Below are 20,571 nucleotides of genomic sequence, written 5' to 3'. Positions count from 1 at the left end.
TTGTCTCAAAGTGTAGTCTCTAAAAGACTTGTAGAGAAATAAATCGGTTAGGGCGTTGATAACCTCTTAAATAGAACTTCTATTGTTTAAGTCAGTTTTTGAATGGGAGTGTAAAATACAGAAAGATTAGGATACATAAAAATAGAAACGAAAAATGAATATAATATGAAAAAGAAAGATGTAAATGTCATTTAAAAAAAAAAAAAACTGAAAACGCTTAAATAAAAAATGTCTTTTTATAAATATAATTTTTAATATATAAAATTATAAAAATAGTTATTCAACTTAAATATAAACATAAATTTCATAAAACATTCAAACAAATTTTGAAAATAAATTATAAAAAAATTTAAAATTTTTGAGGTAAAGATGGAAAACATTTAATCTTTATTCATGGATGGAAATACGTTTTTAAATCGTAAATGCGTGTTTGATATTTTTACAATATTATGAAATGGCCACAAAAAGTTTGTGAAATTACAAAAATAGCTTGTAAATATTTCCTAGTGTTTTAGAAATGGAAATATTTTGGAACCATTGAAACGGATCCATTGAGAAATTTCCATGCATCACAGCATAAAGTAAGAAAAAATTATTGTCTTTACTAGAAGAAGAGTATTATATTAATAGGGAGATGAGAGTGACAGGTGAAGAGAGAGCCACAATGATCGACAAGCATTTCAGACTCTCTTATAAATTTATAGGCAAAAATATTAGAGGCATAATTGACTTTGTTCTTCATTGTCTTGCATGAATAGTGTCTGAAGATTAGGTCTCTTAAGGTTTGTAGTTTCCCAAAAATATCTTTCACACAATTGAGAAATAAGCTTTTGGGTTTGGGTGGTTTATAAAAGTCCTTAAATAATAGCAAACGAATAATGTGTATATTTTTTAGAGGGTTTCTTGAAGGTTTTGAGAAAATCTCTTTAGTGAAGTCCTGATAAAGTCTCTCAAAGACCTTAAGATAGGTTATCGGGTAAGGTTACTTGATTATTTTTTAGTATTAGTCATTTGGTCTTGATCAGTTGGTTGTTGTTTCTCAGGTTTTTCAGTCATTCAACGACTTCATACACTCATGGCTTGTTTATGTGAATTTTTTCTTCTAATAGATTTTTGAGCATATTTCTTTGAATTTGGTCTCATTTTCTTGGACCAACAATATTAATATAATAGTGTCGCACCAAATATTATTCATTAAGTGTGAAAAGTAACATTTTTGTTAAAAAAGTAATTTAAAACTTGTTGGTAAGTTATTATAATTATCCTAAATATAATCGAACTCACGTAAGCGAAACTGACAGAAGGATAAACTACGAGGACTTAGTGAGCAATTAAAACGACTCAATAAACTTGGCTCCGATCAAGTAGATGACACCTTTCCAGAAAAATCCATCCTAAAACGTCCGGGGTCCGTAAATATTCCTTATAGCCGTTAAGAACCGGTCGGGTGGGCCCCACTCACCCGTAAAAGAGATTTGTCGGCTCGCCGACGGCCTTGATGCTGCTGGTCCATCGTCCTTCCTGCTCCTGCTCGCATCCAAACAAAACTCCCCTGTCCGTCCTCTCATCTCTCTCCCTGTAAGGCCGTGTTTGGAGCGCGGAAGAACGGCGACAAAGACTGCTGCTAGTTTTCGTCATTTAAGAACTATTATGATTATATCTAATTGAGATGATTGAATTAATTATTTTTTTTAATTAAAAAAGTAAAAAATAGAATATTTTTGCTTATTTAGTGGAAAAAAACAAATGTAAAGGCCTGTTTGATTAGTCATATTTTTCATGAAAAATAGTAAATTCTAGTTTTGGTATTGTTTGATTAGCCATATTTTCTAGGTAATTCCAATTCTCACTTTTACTCACGCCCAATTCTTAATTTTGGTGGAAAATCAATTCTTATGGGGGGTTTGGAAAAGAAATTTCAAGAAAGAAGAAAAAAAAGAAGAAAAACAAAAGCACGAAGGAGAAGCCACAATTAGTGAAAATCGGCCATTGGCAGTTGCAACGGCCATCGACAATGGGCAATGAAGATGGCATCAACGATGATGGCCGCTGCAACTTGCGATGGGGGAGGTAGGGAAAAGAAATAGGTTTGAGAGAGAGAGAAAGATGGGTAACTTACCACAAAAGATTTGAAAATGAGTTGGTCTTTCCATGAAGGCACCTCATTGGAGTTGAAAATCCGGTCAACAGATGCCTCATCTTCTTCCTCTGACGCTTTCTTATTCTCTAGGTCCTGATGGGAGAAGGCAATGATGGTGACGATGCTTTCTCCAGCGATGGCGGTAATGGGATAAGGCAGGGCAGTATGGTCTCGTGCTGCTAGATCTCTCAATTCTCTAGCGATGACAGCAATGGAGAATGGTAGGGCCAAGAACTAGATTTGGGAGACAGGGTGAGAGAGAGAGATAAGAGAAGGCATGGAGAAGATAAGGTGACTTTGGGGAGAAAATTACATAAAAAGTAAAATTTAATCAAATACTTTTAATTGATAATTTTTATGTAAATAAATTATAGGTAATTAAATTGTCTAGAACTTATTTTCTTTCTACGTAATTGCTTTGCTTGCAATTAAACAGATCTTAAAATACAAAGGTTGCGACCAAAATGATTCCATTTTTTATTTTATTTTGTGGGACTCAAATTGGGCAATCTTAAATGTCCAATAAGGACCAAAGAAAAGCACCCAAAGTCCCATCCACTAAAGAAAAGCTACTGTTTGATGGAAACACTTCAAAACTCTCATCAGATGGAAAAGGAGAAAGGTTGAAAAATACTATTGATATATTGATAACATCTATTATATGATATATTGATAACATTTATTTTATATAAAATTAACTGAATATGCGACTTAATAAACAAAATTAATAGAGGTTTCTTTCTTTTATTAACAACAACTTTATATATAATAATAATTTAGTAAATAATCGATTCAAAATAAGTGTCTCGTGCACAAAACCTAATGTCGATCGATGGGCCACATGTCTATGTAGCTCGATACAATTTAATTAGATGGCCCGTCATAATTTTAAATTTGGTGATACATGACATTAAATAACAAATAAAATAAAAATAAATAATACAGTCTTTTCAGCATAAAAATATGGAGATGGCTTTTCAACACGGTGAAATTCCCAAAATCACCCTGTCTTCCTTTATTTATCCACCTTTCCTTTTTATATTTTCTTTGCAAAAACGAAAAGGGTAAAATCAATATATTTTCCTTCCAAACGCGGCCTAACACTCACTCTTCCCAGTCCCTTCTTCCGATAGACTAGGGTTCGAGCTCGTCCGTTCTCCGAACAGCCATTTCAGCTCAAAATCGGCTTCAATCCAGCAAGAATCTCCTCTTTTTTTGTGTCTCTCTCCCACTCTCACCATCTTTCTCTCTCTATAAATATATTATATACACATATATATATCTGGAACCATAGCATTGAAGCTCAGTCGTTGATGGCGAAGACCAAACCAGGCAAGAAAGACTTGGACTCCTACTCCATCAAAGGAACCAACAAAGTTGTCCGTCGTAAGTACTCCTGCATTCTCTCTCTCTGAAATTAGTCTCCGTTTTGGTTTTGATTTGTTTTTGTTTTCAATTGCGTAGCTGGAGACTGTGTGTTGATGCGGCCGTCGGACTCCGACAAGCCGCCGTACGTGGCGCGGGTGGAGAAGATCGAGGCAGATCACCGGAACAACGTGAAGGTTCGGGTGCGGTGGTACTACCGCCCCGAGGAGTCGATCGGAGGCCGGAGGCAGTTCCACGGAGCCAAGGAATTGTTTCTGTCCGACCACTACGATGTGCAGAGTGCTCACACCATAGAAGGGAAGTGCACTGTTCACTCCTTCAAGAACTATACTAAGCTTGAGAATGTCGGCGCTGAGGATTACTTTTGCCGGTTCGAGTACAAGGCCGCTACTGGAGGGTTCACTCCAGACCGCGTGGCTGTGTGAGTTCCATTAGTTTCTTCTAGAAACTAGGATCTTCCGGGGATAAGAAAATGAAATCACAAAGATGAGAAAAACGAATACATTGTCTTAATTTGATTGGGTTAGAAAATGGATACGTATGTGCCGCGTAATGTCTTTTTGCTTGGTTTATGGGGGAAAAAAAAAAGACAGGAAAGTAGTTGTACGACTTATGTTACGTGTACAAAAAATTTATGTTTTCCTTTGCCCTTATCAATCCTCGCTTTTAACATGTGTCCCTGCACTGTATGTAATTGCTTTTTTCTAGTCTATTAACGTTTTTCCTTCTGTCATTTGAATTCATTTGAAGGTATTGCAAGTGTGAGATGCCTTATAATCCAGATGACCTAATGGTGCAATGTGAGGGATGTAAGGATTGGTATGTTTTATTCACCTTTGTGTTCGAATATTTGTACCTGTGTTTTGTTAAAGTTGATGATGGTTTGAAAGAATAGTCCAATGGGATTCCATGGAACCATAATTTGGTTATGACTTATAGATTTAGTTTCGTTAGGCATAGATATCATTTTATGTTTACCATTTCACTACACACAGGCTTTCTAGGTGAATAATACAGCTTTAATAAGTTTATTTATTGGGTTCTTAAGTGTTATGCTTGCCTTTTTTGGGATAATCAGTATGGACATTGATTAGCTTTTCATTTTGGATTTGTCCGGGGAAGAAAATGTAAGGAAAAGGAAAAGGAAAAGGAAAAGAAATGTAAAGTAAAATGAGAAAATCATACTAACTTTGTTTGGTTAGATTGGGAAATTGAAACTAAATGAATAGACATTCACTTACAAGTCCAGTTTTTGTTGTTTATCTATCAGAAAAAAAATGAATAGGCATGAGTAAATTTATTACCCTATTCTCATTCTACATTAGCTACTTTGTGCTGGCATGCATGTATTCTATCTGTGATTTTTTACATATTTGTTGCTTGCTTTCCTATGACTATTTTAATATTATGGATTGCTTTTTAGATTTTGTTTTATTTGCTGGCTTTCACTAGCATAACAATGCCTTAGAGGAGCTAAAGAAAAATTTACATGCTAATCTGCAAGTCTTCACAATCTTGTTTTAAGCCATGGAGTATATATTGGCTCAACTTCTGTGTCCCAAAGTGTCTTTTTGGCTTATCTTTTTCTCCTCTTTTTTTTTTTTTTTTTGGGGGGGGGGGGGGGGGGGGGGGGGTGGGGGGGGTGTGTGTGTGATGTTTTGTTACAGAGCTATTCTGAGGATATTTGTATTTCTCCATTGCGTTTGCCTATACCTCACCTTTCTAGATATAGTTTCCCATGTTGGGGATCATGGTCTTTTATTTTTCATCTCGCTTTTTCCTGGATTTTACCCTTATCAAGTTTAGGTCACTGGTATTTTGATTCTAGCCCAAGGGTCAAATTTGTCTTGGAAAGCACTGATATCTATGTTCTAATTTATAAGATTCACATTTGTCAAACCAAAGGCATTATGAAGATAAACTCTTCAACTGGCCTTTGTGTTCAAACATTTTCTGTTTAAGAAGATAAAAGTCTGGAAATATGTTATTTCCTGTGTAAAGTTGAAACCATAGATGCGAACTCTTTGGCTGATATCTGTACAAGGAGGTAGGAATCTGAAATATTTCGTCTTTCTTGTGTTCTCTAAAAATGTTGATGTGAACCTTTCACTGGTGTTTGAGTTGAAATTCCCTTTTGTAGGTAGTTATATGGAATGTGTTGTTTGCCTTACTGACTTATTACTTGTTTTCACATGATGAGAAATATTACATGTATGCATTTTACTTTTTGTAATGCGGAGTAGCTCTTATTAATTTATTGGTTATTATTTGGGCATTGAGCCTTAGTGATATCCATCTTCAGTCTGTTTGCATGTGTACCCATGCATGATAATAACCATTACTGGATAAATTTTCCTTAATTCATATATTGATATCTTGCAGGTTTCATCCTTCTTGTATGGGTATGACTATTGAAGAAGCAAAGAAATTGGATCACTTTTTGTGTTCTGAGTGTTCTTCTGATGATGATGCGAAAAGATCATTAAACTCATTTCCAGTGTCACCATCTATTGAGTCTAAGGTGAGATTGTTTCTAGTGCTAGTTTAGGATGACAACATTTTTTATTTATTGTCATTCTGTAATATAATGTAGATAGCTATGCCTCATTGGCAAATGCAACATGGTTTCTCTGTTTGTTCTATAATGAACATTTCAATCTGGTATGTCATAAGATGAATAAAGTATTTCAGGTGTTAACATTGGATGAATACTTTTCAACGAGCTTGTGTTTGGTCAAGGATTATGTTGCCCATGTAGGCATGTCTTTTCCAAGACAGTTCCCAGTAGGGTTCACAAAAAAAAAAAAAAAAAAAAAAGCTCTTACTGATTTAGACATTTCAGATGCTGCCTTGTTATATATTCCCTTGTCATATTTATATTTCTTACACTTTTCTTCATATCAAGTTTTATTTTTCTTCCACAATGTTCCAAACACGGTTTTTATCTACTCATCCTTGGCTTTGCTGCTCCCAGTATTTGTTTTCTGTTGAATATTTCTCATTGTATATGTCATGCAGTGTGAGGAAGTCATGGCTTGACAGTTTTATTTTATTTTTGTGTAAATTGACGTAAGCACATGGAGCCAAAAAGTTAAAATAAAATTAATATGATACTCAAGTTCTTTATGGATGTTGATATGTATAAGGCGTCTTATTGCTGGCATGTCAGCAAACAATTGTTACTTTTTTTTTTTGGGGGTAGTTTTTCTGAATACAGGTTTCTTTTTTTACCTTGGGAAACATGGGTTTCCATTCAATAACATAGTCAGTGATTCTTTAACTCTATTGGGTAGGTAGTGTGTCTACTTTATTGTGTTTGCTAATATTCATGAAAGCTTAGCAATGACACTGCTGATTTCTGTCTTTTTGGGAGCTCATTAAAAAATAAATAAATAAGAAGGGAGAGCTTTCAAACTGAACTCTCTGTTACAGAACTCCTGTGACTGGCTGTTCTATTAGAAAATTGATTTGTTTTCTTTTTCTTTTTTTGCTTGCACACTATTTGTGGCTAGAGGACTAGAATTCATGTAGCCGACTCCAATTAGCTGGTTTAAGGCTTGTGATTGTCATTGTTGTCGCTTATGAAATGATTCATTATCTATTTCACAACTTTTCTCAATATTTTAAGAAGCAGCTCATAGGTTTTATATAAAGTTAGAAATAGATGACATTGAGGTGGTCATGTGGAGGGTTTGGGAATTAAGGGACTTTTGGTAAGATATACTGCATGCTTAAGACCATTTGAAAAGGCACTAATCATTCTGAGAAGGGGCAATAAGTAAGCCATATGATGATTGATTTTTCCAACAACATATCTACTATGTGGGGTCAATTGCAAGAATTCTAGCTTGTTCGTCATTTCCATCTATGACTTTATCTTTTGTAAGACTTATAACTCATATAATACCTACGTGTTTCCCATAAAAATTTACCTAGTACTCCTCTACTTTGTTTGCTAGATATTTGTTCCATTTCATCCCATCTCTTTACAGGAGTCTCTATTGGTCTTTTTCTTACATGACCAAACTATCTTAATCACGTGTCACATTTTATCTTCAATAGGAGTTGCTTCAATGTAGTTTTCTTTTCAAGAAAAATTCCATTGTGCCTTAAATGTTTTTCCACTGGTTTTGCATCAACTTTGCAAGCATACCAAGATAATAGAAGTTTTAAAGCCACTTTAGTCTTTTAGAGGTTTTAGGTTAAGTAGTATTGAGAGGGAATGCATTTCTAACTTAGAAATCTAGGATGTATGACATAAAGCAACAACCAAGCGAAAACTTGGAGTGATCATTCCCCATTATGGACTGATCATTCATAAGGAGGAATTGGAGGGAAAAACACATTCTTTAGGTTAGAAGCCAGTATGTATTTATATGATTGGTCTTGTGGTTTTTGTTGGGAGAAGACTGAAGGTGATGTGGATGAGATGCTTTTGAGTTCTCTTGCTCTAGCGTGCAATAATTGGTAAAGGAAAGATGAGGATATGCGTGTTGTCTAGATAACAAACATCATTCATTCTGTCGGTGAGTTGGATCTTTCTGGTCCTATCAATAATAATATGTAGAACAAAGTCTATGTTGGCCAGTAATCACATAATATCATTCTGAAGTACATCAAGTTATATTGTGCAGCCACCACACCAAAAAAACATATAATACTAATTGAACAGAGAAAAGTTCATAACATTTTTATTAGTCATTAGTTGTACTTCTTGCACCTTCAGTCCCTGAAAAGGTTTTGTTCTTACTCTTCTTTAGTGGTCCAATATTATCATCTCTTCTTTACCACACAATACCTTAGAGGTTCTGGTGCATGATTGTGCAATGCCTATCAGTTTTAATTTTTTCATTATTCTTGTTGAGGTGATTTTTGGGTTTCTTTATTTGTTATTACTGAATGCTGCTTTCAGGCAATTTGATACAAAATTTTGAGCATTTTTTCTATGTTTGGAACTAGGATTTATGATTTGTGGTTGGAAAAGAAAATGAAAGAAATAATATCCTTATATACATGTTAAAATATGTGAATAAGGAGTGCCATTTTTTTATTTTTCTTGAAATCTGGTTAATCGTTGATGGACCCATTTTCAATCTGTTTTTACTGATCGATCTGCTTTTCTAATGGTGGCTTTTCTTTAATTTCAATTCTAGGTGGAGCCGAAGCGCAGGAAGAGATGACTGATTGATTATAATACATGTCATGGAGGTACTCATTTTCTTGCGCATTAGCTGCAGTATGTGTTGTGGAATTGTACAGTGCAGAGGAGATACTGTGCTTGATCAAACCCGAGGCTTTCTTAATTTACTGTGTTGAACCTCATTATCTACAACTGTTTATTATGTTTGGGTTTGGGAGGCAACTTTGTGATCTGTCATGTCTCCATGTGACTGCTATTTATGCTCAAAAGACTGAAAATGCTAAAGTCAGGAAAGAAACATGGCAGTGACTCATTGAACTCCAAGCCATTAGAACACATCAGACTAAACTATTTAGAGTCAAATTTACATCTGTTGTGATATGCTGCTTATTGCTGGTATTTTCGTGCATATAAATCGCCCTCTTTCCCCTTCTCTCCCAACCGTCAATTGCCTGCCCTCCCCCCCCCCCCCCCTCTCTCTTTTGAGAGGAAATGAAAGGGGGGTAGATCAAAACTTTGATGTGATCTAGGGACTTCTGCATGTTAATCACGGGGGAGTGACAAGATACTGATGCAGGTTGCAGCCTGCTACCCCCCTTCTTCTACTTGTTAATTAGCCACCTTATCTGTTATTCAGCGAGGTTTTATCAGTTTTCTTGGTGTCTACAAGGTTTATAAGTTGAACCAATTGCTGATTTTATGAAATTGCTCTGCTTGGTTAGTTTCTGCTGGCGAACCTGTTTATCTGCTGGCATCGATGAATTCACATTGGCTCACTTTCTGAGCTGTGCCCAAATTGAATCAGATCTATATTTCAGATGTTGTGCTCTCTCTCTCTCTCTCTCTCTCTCTGTAATGTTCTATGATTCCTCTTGTTTTCGACTTTGCTGTAAACACAAATTCTAAGTTATGCAAATTTTGGCACAAAACAACCCGTATTACAACCAAGCAGATGAAGAAAACAACAAAGCCAAACCAGCCTGTGTGTGTACTTGTGTTTGTATCATTGATTATTAGCATATTGTTTTAATGGAGTTGCCTGCGTTGAAAGGGTCAGCAACACAAGGAGGGCTCCTCGGAATCAAGAAATTTCTTCAGTTGACATAAGTAGGGTTTGTAGAGTTGTTGGTGTAGCTAAGAATTTGCAAGTTTTATTAACTAATCTTGGTTTGTTTAATTATTTCTCTTATACATTCAAGAGAGGAAACGTGTAAATGAAAGGTGGAATTTTTCCTGTGGTAGTTTTGGTTTTTGTCATTTCAAAAATAAATTAATCCGTTATGTCTTAATATATATATTTTTTGAATAAATTGGCCGTGCATCTCTTAAACTTTGGCTCTTTGATTCGAATATTACTTTAATTTCAACGTTCACTTGAATCAATTCTTAATTTTTTTAAAATCCGTTACGATACCTTCTCAAATGGGTGAAAGTTTAAGAATTGTTCTGAGTAATAATTCAGAGGGCAACCAAGTCAAGTGACTAAAGTTTTAAGTTTATAGTGTTTGATTTATTTATTTTTTTGAATTGTTTTTAGGGTTACTGACTGACTGTGTCTACACCCGAGTATTAAAAAAACAAATCGAATAGATTAACCGCTGTGGGGATGGAGTTTTCATCACGTTGCTCATTCCATTTAGCGATTAGCGATTAGTGAAAAAATAAATTTTAATTGAAACCATCACAAATTGTCATATATTTGACAAAATAAATTTATAAAGAAAAGCCGAAACTTTAGACAACAAATTAAAAAAGAATTAAAATTATAAATTAGGCAAAAGAGCGGCCAGATTGAATTTTGAATGTCGACAATTCATTTGTTGAATTTTGGAAAATTTTATGATATAATAGTAATAATAATAAGAAAATATTTATCTATAATTCATAATGTTTGATAAATAAAAATTATTAATCTACATTTAGAACTAATATTTTTTAACCAAAATAAAACATAATATTTTACACACACACATATATATATATGATATTGTTAAAACATTTAATATTGTTTTTTTTCCTTTTTTCATAAAATAGGCCACTTTTTGTTCTTTCCGTTCACCCTGTCAACGACGTTCAAAATATCGGAAAAAGTCTCTCTCTCTCTCTCTCTCTCATCGTAGAATTGAGAGAGAGAAAGTAATATTAGGGTTTCAATTTCAGTTTTCCAGTCGAATCCCTGAGCTCTATTTCCGAGGGCGTGGTTTCTTCTTCTTCTTCCGCAGATCTTCAATCGTGGCATCAATGCAAGTTCTCTTGTCGCTCTTCACTTTCTTCATCCCTCGGTCTACCTCACCAATTCTAATTCGCAATCACCCGATTCTAAGGTCGGTCGCTCCCTTAATTCCAACTTCGCATTAGAACCCCTGTTGCGAATACAATACCAGCGCTCGATGCTGTGATTTTTGGCCCCAGGTACAAACTCTTGTGATTAGGGCTTTTCTCCCCTCTTCCTTTTTATTTATTTTTCATTTTCTCCTGTTGTATACTCGTGTTTATATTTTATGTCTTTCATCTCCCAATCTTGAAAATGTATGTGTTTTGAAACATTTCAAGGTGAATTTTTGGTGGTGGTGGTGGTGGTGGTTTTTTAGAAGGAATTGTACCTGGGCCTAGAGTTAGGGTTTTGTGGATATGATTAAGCAGATTTTGGGTAAGCTTCCGCGGAAGCCTTCATCGAAATCGGCGCACGGTGATACGAACACTGATGGAACTATGAATTCCTCCAACTTGAGCTCGAAAAGCAATTCAACTTCTGGGAAAGGTTCAAACTTGGGTTCTGGTGCTACTCGATCTAGTAATGGGACATATGCTGCACAGCCATTGGGTGCTCTTAAATCGAATCAAGGGAAGAAATCTGGTCCCTTGGCTGCCCAAGTGGGTCCAGTGACAAGCTCTGGGACGTATGAAGCCTTGCCAAGTTTTCGCGACGTGCCGAATTCGGAGAAAGTTAGTCTTTTCCTTAGAAAGTTGAGAATGTGTTCTGTTGTATTTGATTTCAGTGATCCATCCAAGAATCTGAAAGAGAAGGATATAAAGCGGCAGACATTGCTTGAGCTTGTTGACTATATGTCCTCTGCACCTTCCAAGTTCAATGAGGTCACCATGCAGGAAATGACAAAAATGGTAGCTTCCAACATATTCAGAACTTTGCCATCTTCTAATCATGAAAACAAGTTGCCTGATATTTATGACGCGGAAGAGGAGGAACCGGCAATGGATCCATCATGGCCTCATCTCCAGATTGTGTACGAATTTCTACTTAGATTTGTGGCTTCCTCGGAGACAGATGCCAAACTTGCCAAAAGATACATAGACCACTCATTTGTACTGAGATTGCTAGACTTGTTTGACTCCGAGGATCAAAGGGAGAGGGAGTACTTGAAGACAATCCTTCACCGCATTTATGGGAAGTTTATGGTGCATCGACCATTCATTAGGAAAGCCATCAACAATATCTTCTATCATTTTATCTTTGAGACAGAGAGGCACAATGGGATAGCGGAATTACTTGAGATCTTGGGCAGTATAATTAATGGGTTTGCCCTGCCTTTAAAGGAAGAGCACAAACTTTTCCTTGTCCGTGCTTTGATTCCACTTCACAAGCCCAAGTGTGTTGCCATGTACCACCAGCAGCTCTCATATTGCATCACGCAGTTTGTGGAAAAAGACTTCAAGCTATCTGACACAGTAATTCGGGGTCTATTGAAGTATTGGCCTATTACTAATAGTTCAAAGGAGGTGATGTTCCTTGGTGAGCTAGAGGAAGTTCTAGAAGCCACCCAGGCTGCAGAATTTCAGCGCTGCATGGTTCCTCTTTTCCGTCAAATTGGACGATGCCTCAATAGCTCACATTTCCAGGTATTGCATTGGGATTATTGACCCTTGGAGAATGCTTTCTGAATTTGCATTTTTAATTGTCGTTGTTCTCTTTTGAGGGTAAGCCTGGGTAGTACTGGTATGGTTGCTCCTTTGTGATTGGAAGATTCACAAGTTTCAATTGTAGAAATAGCCTCTATGAAAAAGGGTAAGATTGCATATAAAGAAGATTTTCCTCTTGGCTCTTACAAAGCGGAGAGTAGGGATGGCAATTTAACCCAAATCTATTAGGGCCCTACCCTGCACTTTGACCAGGTTCAGCAGAGGGATTGGGGATTCCTTGACTTAGTTTAACCAAGGGATGTTGTGGGGATTGTATTTATATACCCTGCCCTGCCTATTTAATATTTAAATCAATTTGTCTTAAATATATGTGAATATATATAAATATATACGTAACCATTGAAGCCAGGGTTGTGGTACCACCCTTGGTATTGCTAATTGGGATGAACACCCCAATTTTTGGATTGAAATGACCCAGATTGGTCTGGGTCACAAACTGGATTGCCCTTTTTCATCATGATTTCGGAGAGGTTTTAGGCTTTTAGCATGATTGGTCATAGAAGATTCTCTTTTTTTGTCAATATGAAATCATATTTGCATAGATTGGACAGAGGCAAGCCAATCAGTGGTGTCTGGAGGTCTGTTGGACATGTCACGAGCTGTGAGTTACTGCATGTGAAGCTCATGCACCAGCATCATCGTTGCACGTGCAGGCATGTGGATCTTACCTCTGACAACTTGCTTTAACCAATGGTGCTGCTGGAGGCAGGCGGGCAGTCCTAACCCCGATACCCAATTACCTATAGCCCATTTTCAATTTTAGGCCCATTACTTAAACCCAACCCAAACCTACCCAACCCAACCCAATTCAATTGAACCCAACCCACTTGAAGAATATGTTTGCCATGTAAACAGAGAGCCAGATAACAATTTTTCTCTCTATCACTGTGAGAAAAAAGTGATGCAGCTTCCATTTTAGAAATATATTAATCCAAAATTTGCAGCTTTACAAAAATGATATGAATTGATCAACAAGAGGTGCTCATAATTAAGAAACAGAAACCAAATCCAGCTGCTTCATTAATATGTACACTTTTACACAAACATCTTCAATAATTTGAACTCCAACATGCTCCTTTTAAGATGGAAATACCAAAATCTGCCATATGTGCTTTGCCTGATATAACAGCAGAAAGAATGTGCACGCTAGAAACCCAAAAAGGGAAAAAAAAAAAAAAAAAAACTCTGCTCATGGTGAGCAAAGAACAAATTATTGTGATGATTTATTACTTTTGTTTATTATTCTTGTAATCTGAGAGCAATATTTTATGTACTATTTTTATAATTTGAGACCAAGTTTTGTTTATTATTGTTGCAAAGTTGCATTATAAATTGTAAACCTAATTCCCTCTTCAATCACTCACTATTCAACCCTCAAGAAAGACAAAATTCCCTCACACGTAAAAGATGAACACCAGAACAAGAATAAAAGAATAGAAACAAGATCACACACTCACAAAGGGACACTGGGATTTATCGTGGTTCGGAACTCCTTAAAGGAGAACCTATGTCCAGATTGTATGGGGCTTTCTTTCACTATCTTGAATAAGAAAACAATTACACCTGTACCGCAGTCACAGCTCTACGAATTGAGCTATCCTCGCGGAGATTACAAAGTATTTTGACTTTTCTCTCTAGCAGTACAAAATCGCTCAAGATACATAATGAAAGACATCATAAGAAAGAAACTCCCTCGGTCCTCTATTTATATAAACCATAGGGGCGAGAATTACATTGTAACTTCCTAACTAACCCAACTGGTAGTTACCGTTATATTAACAGCTTTTAAGACAACCCTTGTAAAGCTCCTTTCTCAACCTCTTTCTTATATCCGAATCTTAAGTCTAATCTCTAGGCAAAACTTTAACATAAATTGTTTTGTTTATTATTGTTCGAGTGATGGAGTGGGTTCAGGATCCCTGTTCCCTGTTGGGTGAGTGCTGGGTGGGGTATAGAGTTTTAGATTTATACCCCGCTGAAGCACAGTGCGGGGCATGGGAGTATTGCGGTTGGGGACGGTGAGAGACCTGGCCTCACCCTGCCTGTTACCATTCCTAGTGGGTGCCTCATGTCCCAGGGACACCCTTATTGTTATTGTCTCTTTTCTTTCCCTGTTATTGATAGATATAATATATCTTGTTAAATATTACTCTGCTTTAGGTGTATACATCATCTTTGACAATGTTAACTTGTTCATCTTTTATGTCCTGTCTGCCAAACTTTCTTTCAATATGGTATCCATCCTTTTTTGGCCTTTTTTTCCCCCTATGTGTCTTGGATGCGTTATTCATACTGGAAGTGGAACTACTATTCTTTCACTGTTTTCTTTAAACTTTCATATGGTATACCTCAATTTGTATGAGCTATAGATTTTGGTTATATGGTTTTTCTAAGAATTTTGGATATATGATCTTTGGATGACCCCTAATGATTCAGAGGGATGCCATTAAACAAGGAATTTATGAATAGGCAACCATGTTTAGTTTTCAAGTCGAGCAGTCCATATTAATGGTTTTTATCTTGTATATTGTGGTGTGGTTTAATGGTGCTTGTGCTACTTATCACAATAAAATGTTTAGGGGAATAAATCCATTTTGGAAACTTAGCTGGTATTTCAATTATTTTTTCTTTTTTTTTTTTGCCAATTTGTCCTTCCAAAAAAGGTAAAGGACATTTACCTTATGAGTCTTTAATTCAAATATAAACCTACATATTACATGCTCTGTAGATTTTGTTGAACTAACGTTTCAGTAGGTTTAGCATACTAGATAAACATATTTTGGCAGCATGATAACTGCATTTCATGTGCATCTCCTGGTTACTAATTGACAATTTTTCCAACACATTCATTTTGGGCCTTGAATATGATTTGTTGTGCTTGGATTTTTTTGACTAATATGCCTTGTAGATCTCATATTACCATTATTATTGTCTTTGCAATGCATTTTCCATGCACGATTGTCACAAAAGTTATTAGCAACTGATATGTTGAGTTGTTTTAATTGGAAATCTCTTGGACTGACATTGTGGTTTTAAGCTGGGAGTCTCTCATCTTGGTGAAAGAAGTCTGATGTGCTAATTAATACCATGTAGTAGGATGAGTTTTAGACAATACTTCTATTCTTGTTATGGGCTTTTATGAGCTCCTCGCCATTACCCTGAATTGGGTTCCATACTGGAAGAAATCTGGTACAACATATGAATGTTTAGTTTTGGTTTAGATACCTGCTATTGTTGGCTGTACTGGATGGTACCACATTGGTACTGATGTACCACCAGTACACCAATACCACTGAAAGTAGGAGAGGTGAGAGAGGGAGCCTATGTTCTCCGGGTTTGATGCAGAGACACGTCTCTGCATCTACATCCCAGAAACAGAACTTGGGGAGCTGTGTTGGAAGCAGCTGTTGCAAGATTACAGGTACTCAATTTAACAGTTTGCAGAAATGGGAATTGATGTTTACCTTTGTGATTCAAATGAACTAGAGTAAGTTTCCATAATTGGTAGTCCTGTGGCTCCTTGGTCCCATACCTGTTGCATACTATCAATATTCTGATTTTTTTTTTTTTTTGTAGCATTATTTTGATTTTTAATCCTGTATTTCCTCCAAGGACATTGATAGGCATTTTTATTTTGGAGAATCTTTTGAACCATTAAGCTCACCTTGTTGCCTCTATCCTAAATTCTAGCTTGCTATTTATATGATGTTGATTTGGTGGTATTATACTGTCATTATATTGTTATGTTGAATTATTTGTTTAAGATATAATTTTGACAATGCTGATAGTTTTATATACTTTTATAATGTCATGATGTATAAAAATTTGAATATAATTGTACATTTTATATAATATAAATTGTCAATTTATTAGATTGATAATCAAAAGAGCATCTTGTATCATCCGATATTGATATTACCGTACAAGTGACGCATCCAGTACCTTATCTGGTATGGTATTGATAGCTATGCTCATGCCTCAAATTTCTATTAGTAGAAAGGGAAAAAATAAAGATATAAATGTTTTGTCAAAGAGAAAAAACAGTAGATGATGGAAAAGATATCTGGAAGTGTTTTGTCATATTTTAGGTCCATTTCATGATAGAACTTCCTCGACTTATCTCCCCAAGAGAACAAAAAATAAGTAATAATTTGTAAGGCTCAGTCTTGCCCCACCATATCTGAACTCAACCCCGTGCGACCTCCTATTGAATAACGAAGAGCAAGCAATAAGTGATTCTGTGAACAGACAGTGTTCTAAAAGGCGTTAGGCGCCAGACCAGGGCCTAGGCGGAGACTAGGAAAACTGCTGTTTTCAGCATATAAACCTGCATTATTTTGTAACATTTGTTGCTTCCTTGCATTATTTTGTGCTTTCATCTAATAGTAAATCACACACAAATTAAATTATTGTATTAACAATAATTTAACCCATATACTGTATTTTTCTTGACTTTTCTTTCCCACAAATTTCTCCCAAGTTTCCTAGCTGTTGCCCATTCAACATGTGCTTTTTGACCACTGCTGTGGTTTACTTTGGTGTTTGGTCTCTCTCCCCCCCCCCCCCCCCCCCTTCCTAAATTTCTCTCATCTTCCAGACGAGTTCCATACTTCCATCTACTTCAGAATTTTTTCTCCCTATGCAACCTCCTATTGAATAAAGGTGAACAATGGGTAAAATGAAGAGTGAGCATAAGTGATTCTGTGAACAGAAATTTTTGGATCTCTGATCAACATAAGAACATTGTTGCAGTTGGATCATGTGTCATCATTTGCCAAGTTGATACTCTTGATACTTTCTCATAGTAATGGACTTACTTTTTCATGTAAGAATACATGCAGAGCACCAAAGAGAGTTATTCATGTTCATCCTCAAATGTTATTTGTCCCCCTTAACATGTGTGAATGTGTACAAATGTTACAGGCATATATAACCATGGAATACACATATTATATTTTTACATGACAGATTTGGTATAGATATATCATATAAATATCTCATCATCCTTATGTTGGTAGTCTTTGTCTTCTTATCATTTTGAATATGTTGGTCTCTCTTGACATGGTGAAATATATGTGAATGTCATAGGTTTTGCTATGGAAATATACATTCATTGTGTTCTGTGTATGCATGATGGATAATACATACATACATATATATATATATACCATTTTATGATTATAAAAATCATATAATGCATCTTCATCAAAGAAAGGACATGCATAAAGCCATCACTGGTTATGGCACAGTGATGTGGCATCAATTGGAATGATGTAGGTATGGAGTTGGTTGCTGCAAATAGGGAAGGGATAATATTACTTTTCTTCCTAGCATCTCCAAAATGAATTCCATATTGGTGCCATTTATGAAAAACCATTATTAGTAGATCTTTTTTGATAAATATTAGTAACTAATCAGGTTTGGATTTGATATGTTGGATCTTTTGAACACACAATTGTCTTGTTCAAGCCTCTAAACCCGTTTCAATAGGACCAAGGCAGTCTGCAGACCCAGCAGTTGAGCTTATTTTGAAAACCCTTGCTTTGTTTATTACATATGTACTCCAATATGGTGCTATATATTTTGACAATTGTGACCTAATATAGCACCTTCTCAAAGTATATAGGTAATGGCAAATCATCCAACAAAAAAACAAATCATAATGTAGTCCTTACAGGTGTCAATCCTATGTGGCAAAAAAACAAAGTGGAAATAATGTAGTCCTTACAGGCAAAAAACTGAAGTCTCAGCATCTTGGAAAGCTCTCCTATTTCTTTTCTGTGAAATGCACCACTAGACATGGATCTTTGATAACTTGGCAGGCAGCTGCTGCTTCAAGAGTGTAAGAAACTAGACAGTGAGGTTGGCATGATTTGTTACACTCTAGAATAGAGAACATAAGATCTCTGTGTTCCCTGCACATAAAACACCAGTCGTATAGAACTTGCCTATGCCTTTTTAGATTATCAATAGTGAAAATGGCTCAAAGAGAAAAGGCAACCCTAGGAGGAACACTGTTTTCTCACATTGCTTCTGAAGTAGACTGTACAGTTAACTAAGAAAAGAATGAATGATAAAGGTCTCCCTCGTGTTGGGTTCCATACCCATCTGGTCAACTTGCTGATTTGTAAAATAGCTTTGGATGTTAATAAAGCCGGTACCAAGTTATTTTCTTGTGAAATTTAGCAGTACCATGCATGGGATGACTACTATTACCCTTGCCACTTCAACTGAGGCCATATCAGACCACTCTTGACTGTTATGTATTGATGGCATAAGAGTAGTTGGCTGCTTTCTCCTCTTGCAGCATAAATGAGATTCTTCTTTTGAAGAGCTTTATTTCATTTGGTTTCATATGAAAATCACCTAATGTGCTTTATTATTATTATTTCTGTGAATTTATTTTTGTATGTGAATTTTGATTAAGGTGATAGATCATTAAGAAAGTGGCCCTGTTTGTATTCAGTTAGTTAAATTGTAGAACATTCAAACTATTATGCTTTTGCAGTACGCATTAAATTTGTTGATGGGAGATGACTTGCTTTTATGATGGGATACTAGAATAGAGGTAAAACTGTGATTTGTGTGACATACTAAATAAGGTGGCCTAAGTAGAAGGCTTTTGATGATTGATTTATATAATTGGCATGGGAGAGAGTCCAACCCGAAGCAATTCAAAGTAATGGACCTGCAAACCTGAATTGAAGCCTCGGTTCTGCATTGCTGTGTATATACCCTGACTATGATAGATTCTACTCTGTTTCCTATAACAAAAGCTATTTGAAATAAAGATCGCACAAATTCAATTAAATCCTTGGGTTTTTGTTGTTCTTCCGTATTTGTTCCAACTATGATTTTTCATATGTTGTTATCCTTAAAATTAGTTTATTTTGTCATTTGGTAGGTGGCTGAGCGGGCGCTGTTTCTCTGGAACAATGATCACATTAGGAATCTGATCACGCAGAATCGTAAAGTGATATTACCCATAATTTTCCCAGCATTAGAAAGAAATATGCGAAGTCATTGGAACCAAGCTGTGCAAAGTCTAACACTAAATGTGAGGAAGATATTTTCAGATGCTGATCAAGCCCTTTTTGATGAATGCCTGTTTAAATTTCAAGAAGATGAAGCTAAGGAGAAGGTGGCTCTAGAGAAGCGGGAATTAACCTGGAAGCGCTTGGAAGACCTGGCTGCTTCAAAGGCTGTAAGCAATGAGGCTGTGCTCGTCTCTAAATTCAACTCTTCTGTTGTCATTGCTAGCAGCACAAGTCCCCGTACTACTGTGGGTAGTTGAGACCTGCCAGAAATGCAAATTCCAGCTATTCCTCTTGGTGCCTATCCGCAAAACCATGGCCATAGTTTAGGGATCAACCAATACCCCAAATGAAGTTTAGGGATTGGTACGCCACTTCTCTACTGTTTATTAACTATAAGATTGCAAGTTAATTGTGAAGTTAGGACTCTGTGCATATCGAGGTGGGTTCATTTACCATTTTCCTCTTGGGGTTTCTGGTTTATTCCTGTTTCTCTTGTTTAGCCATGGAGGTGCAAGTGTGTGTATCATATAAGGAATCTGTTTTATAGAGTTAGCATTTTGCCGGATTTCTTGCCTGATATTATTTGTTTATTATTATTATTGTTATTTTTCCCTGGGGGTGGGTGGGTAATGAAGCAGAGACTGCTTCCTTCTTCTTCTAATATTTGCCATTTCCTTGCATTTATTTTTCATTGTTTTGTTACAATAAGCTAAACCTAATCCTTTTAGAGGCCATGATAAATGGATTCGGTGGTGGTGCTTAGAGTTGAGAAATTGGTGCGTCAAGCAAACTGTTTGCAGCCAAGTTACATGCAAAGAACACAATTGAAGAGCTTTACATGGCCATTCTCCTTATAGAGCTGATTTTCATGACTCAATTTGAACATATTCCTATGTTAAAAAACCATTATGATTGAACCATTATCACAT

General features: G+C 36.1%; 2 protein-coding genes across 3 annotated transcripts; both read left to right on the top strand.

Annotated features, from left to right (window-relative positions):
- Positions 1 to 3,209: 3,209 nt before the first annotated feature.
- On the top strand, positions 3,210 to 9,907 carry LOC127792565 (chromatin remodeling protein EBS-like). Of its 2 annotated transcripts, XM_052323096.1 has the most exons (6): positions 3,210 to 3,526; positions 3,605 to 3,947; positions 4,277 to 4,345; positions 5,909 to 6,047; positions 8,680 to 8,734; positions 9,389 to 9,907. In XM_052323096.1, exons 1-5 carry the CDS (start codon positions 3,454 to 3,456, stop codon positions 8,704 to 8,706), a joined length of 651 nt encoding a protein of 216 aa, XP_052179056.1. In that variant the 5' UTR covers positions 3,210 to 3,453; the 3' UTR covers positions 8,707 to 8,734; positions 9,389 to 9,907. The 2 variants fall into 2 exon arrangements, with proteins under 2 accessions (XP_052179056.1, XP_052179055.1); XM_052323095.1 differs by lacking the exon at positions 9,389 to 9,907 and having other exon boundaries at positions 8,680 to 9,045.
- Positions 9,908 to 10,715: 808 nt separating this feature from the next.
- Positions 10,716 to 20,207, top strand: LOC127792562 (serine/threonine protein phosphatase 2A 59 kDa regulatory subunit B' gamma isoform). The gene is made up of 3 exons (XM_052323092.1): positions 10,716 to 11,078; positions 11,220 to 12,524; positions 19,510 to 20,207. Exons 2-3 carry the CDS (start codon positions 11,298 to 11,300, stop codon positions 19,897 to 19,899), a joined length of 1,617 nt encoding a protein of 538 aa, XP_052179052.1. The 5' UTR covers positions 10,716 to 11,078; positions 11,220 to 11,297; the 3' UTR covers positions 19,900 to 20,207.
- The last annotated feature ends 364 nt before the right edge of the window (positions 20,208 to 20,571 follow it).

This window comes from Diospyros lotus, chromosome 15, assembly GCF_014633365.1.
Source record: "Diospyros lotus cultivar Yz01 chromosome 15, ASM1463336v1, whole genome shotgun sequence".
Taxonomy (NCBI): Eukaryota; Viridiplantae; Streptophyta; class Magnoliopsida; order Ericales; family Ebenaceae; genus Diospyros; species Diospyros lotus.
This window is presented reverse-complemented; position numbering and strand designations above follow the sequence as displayed.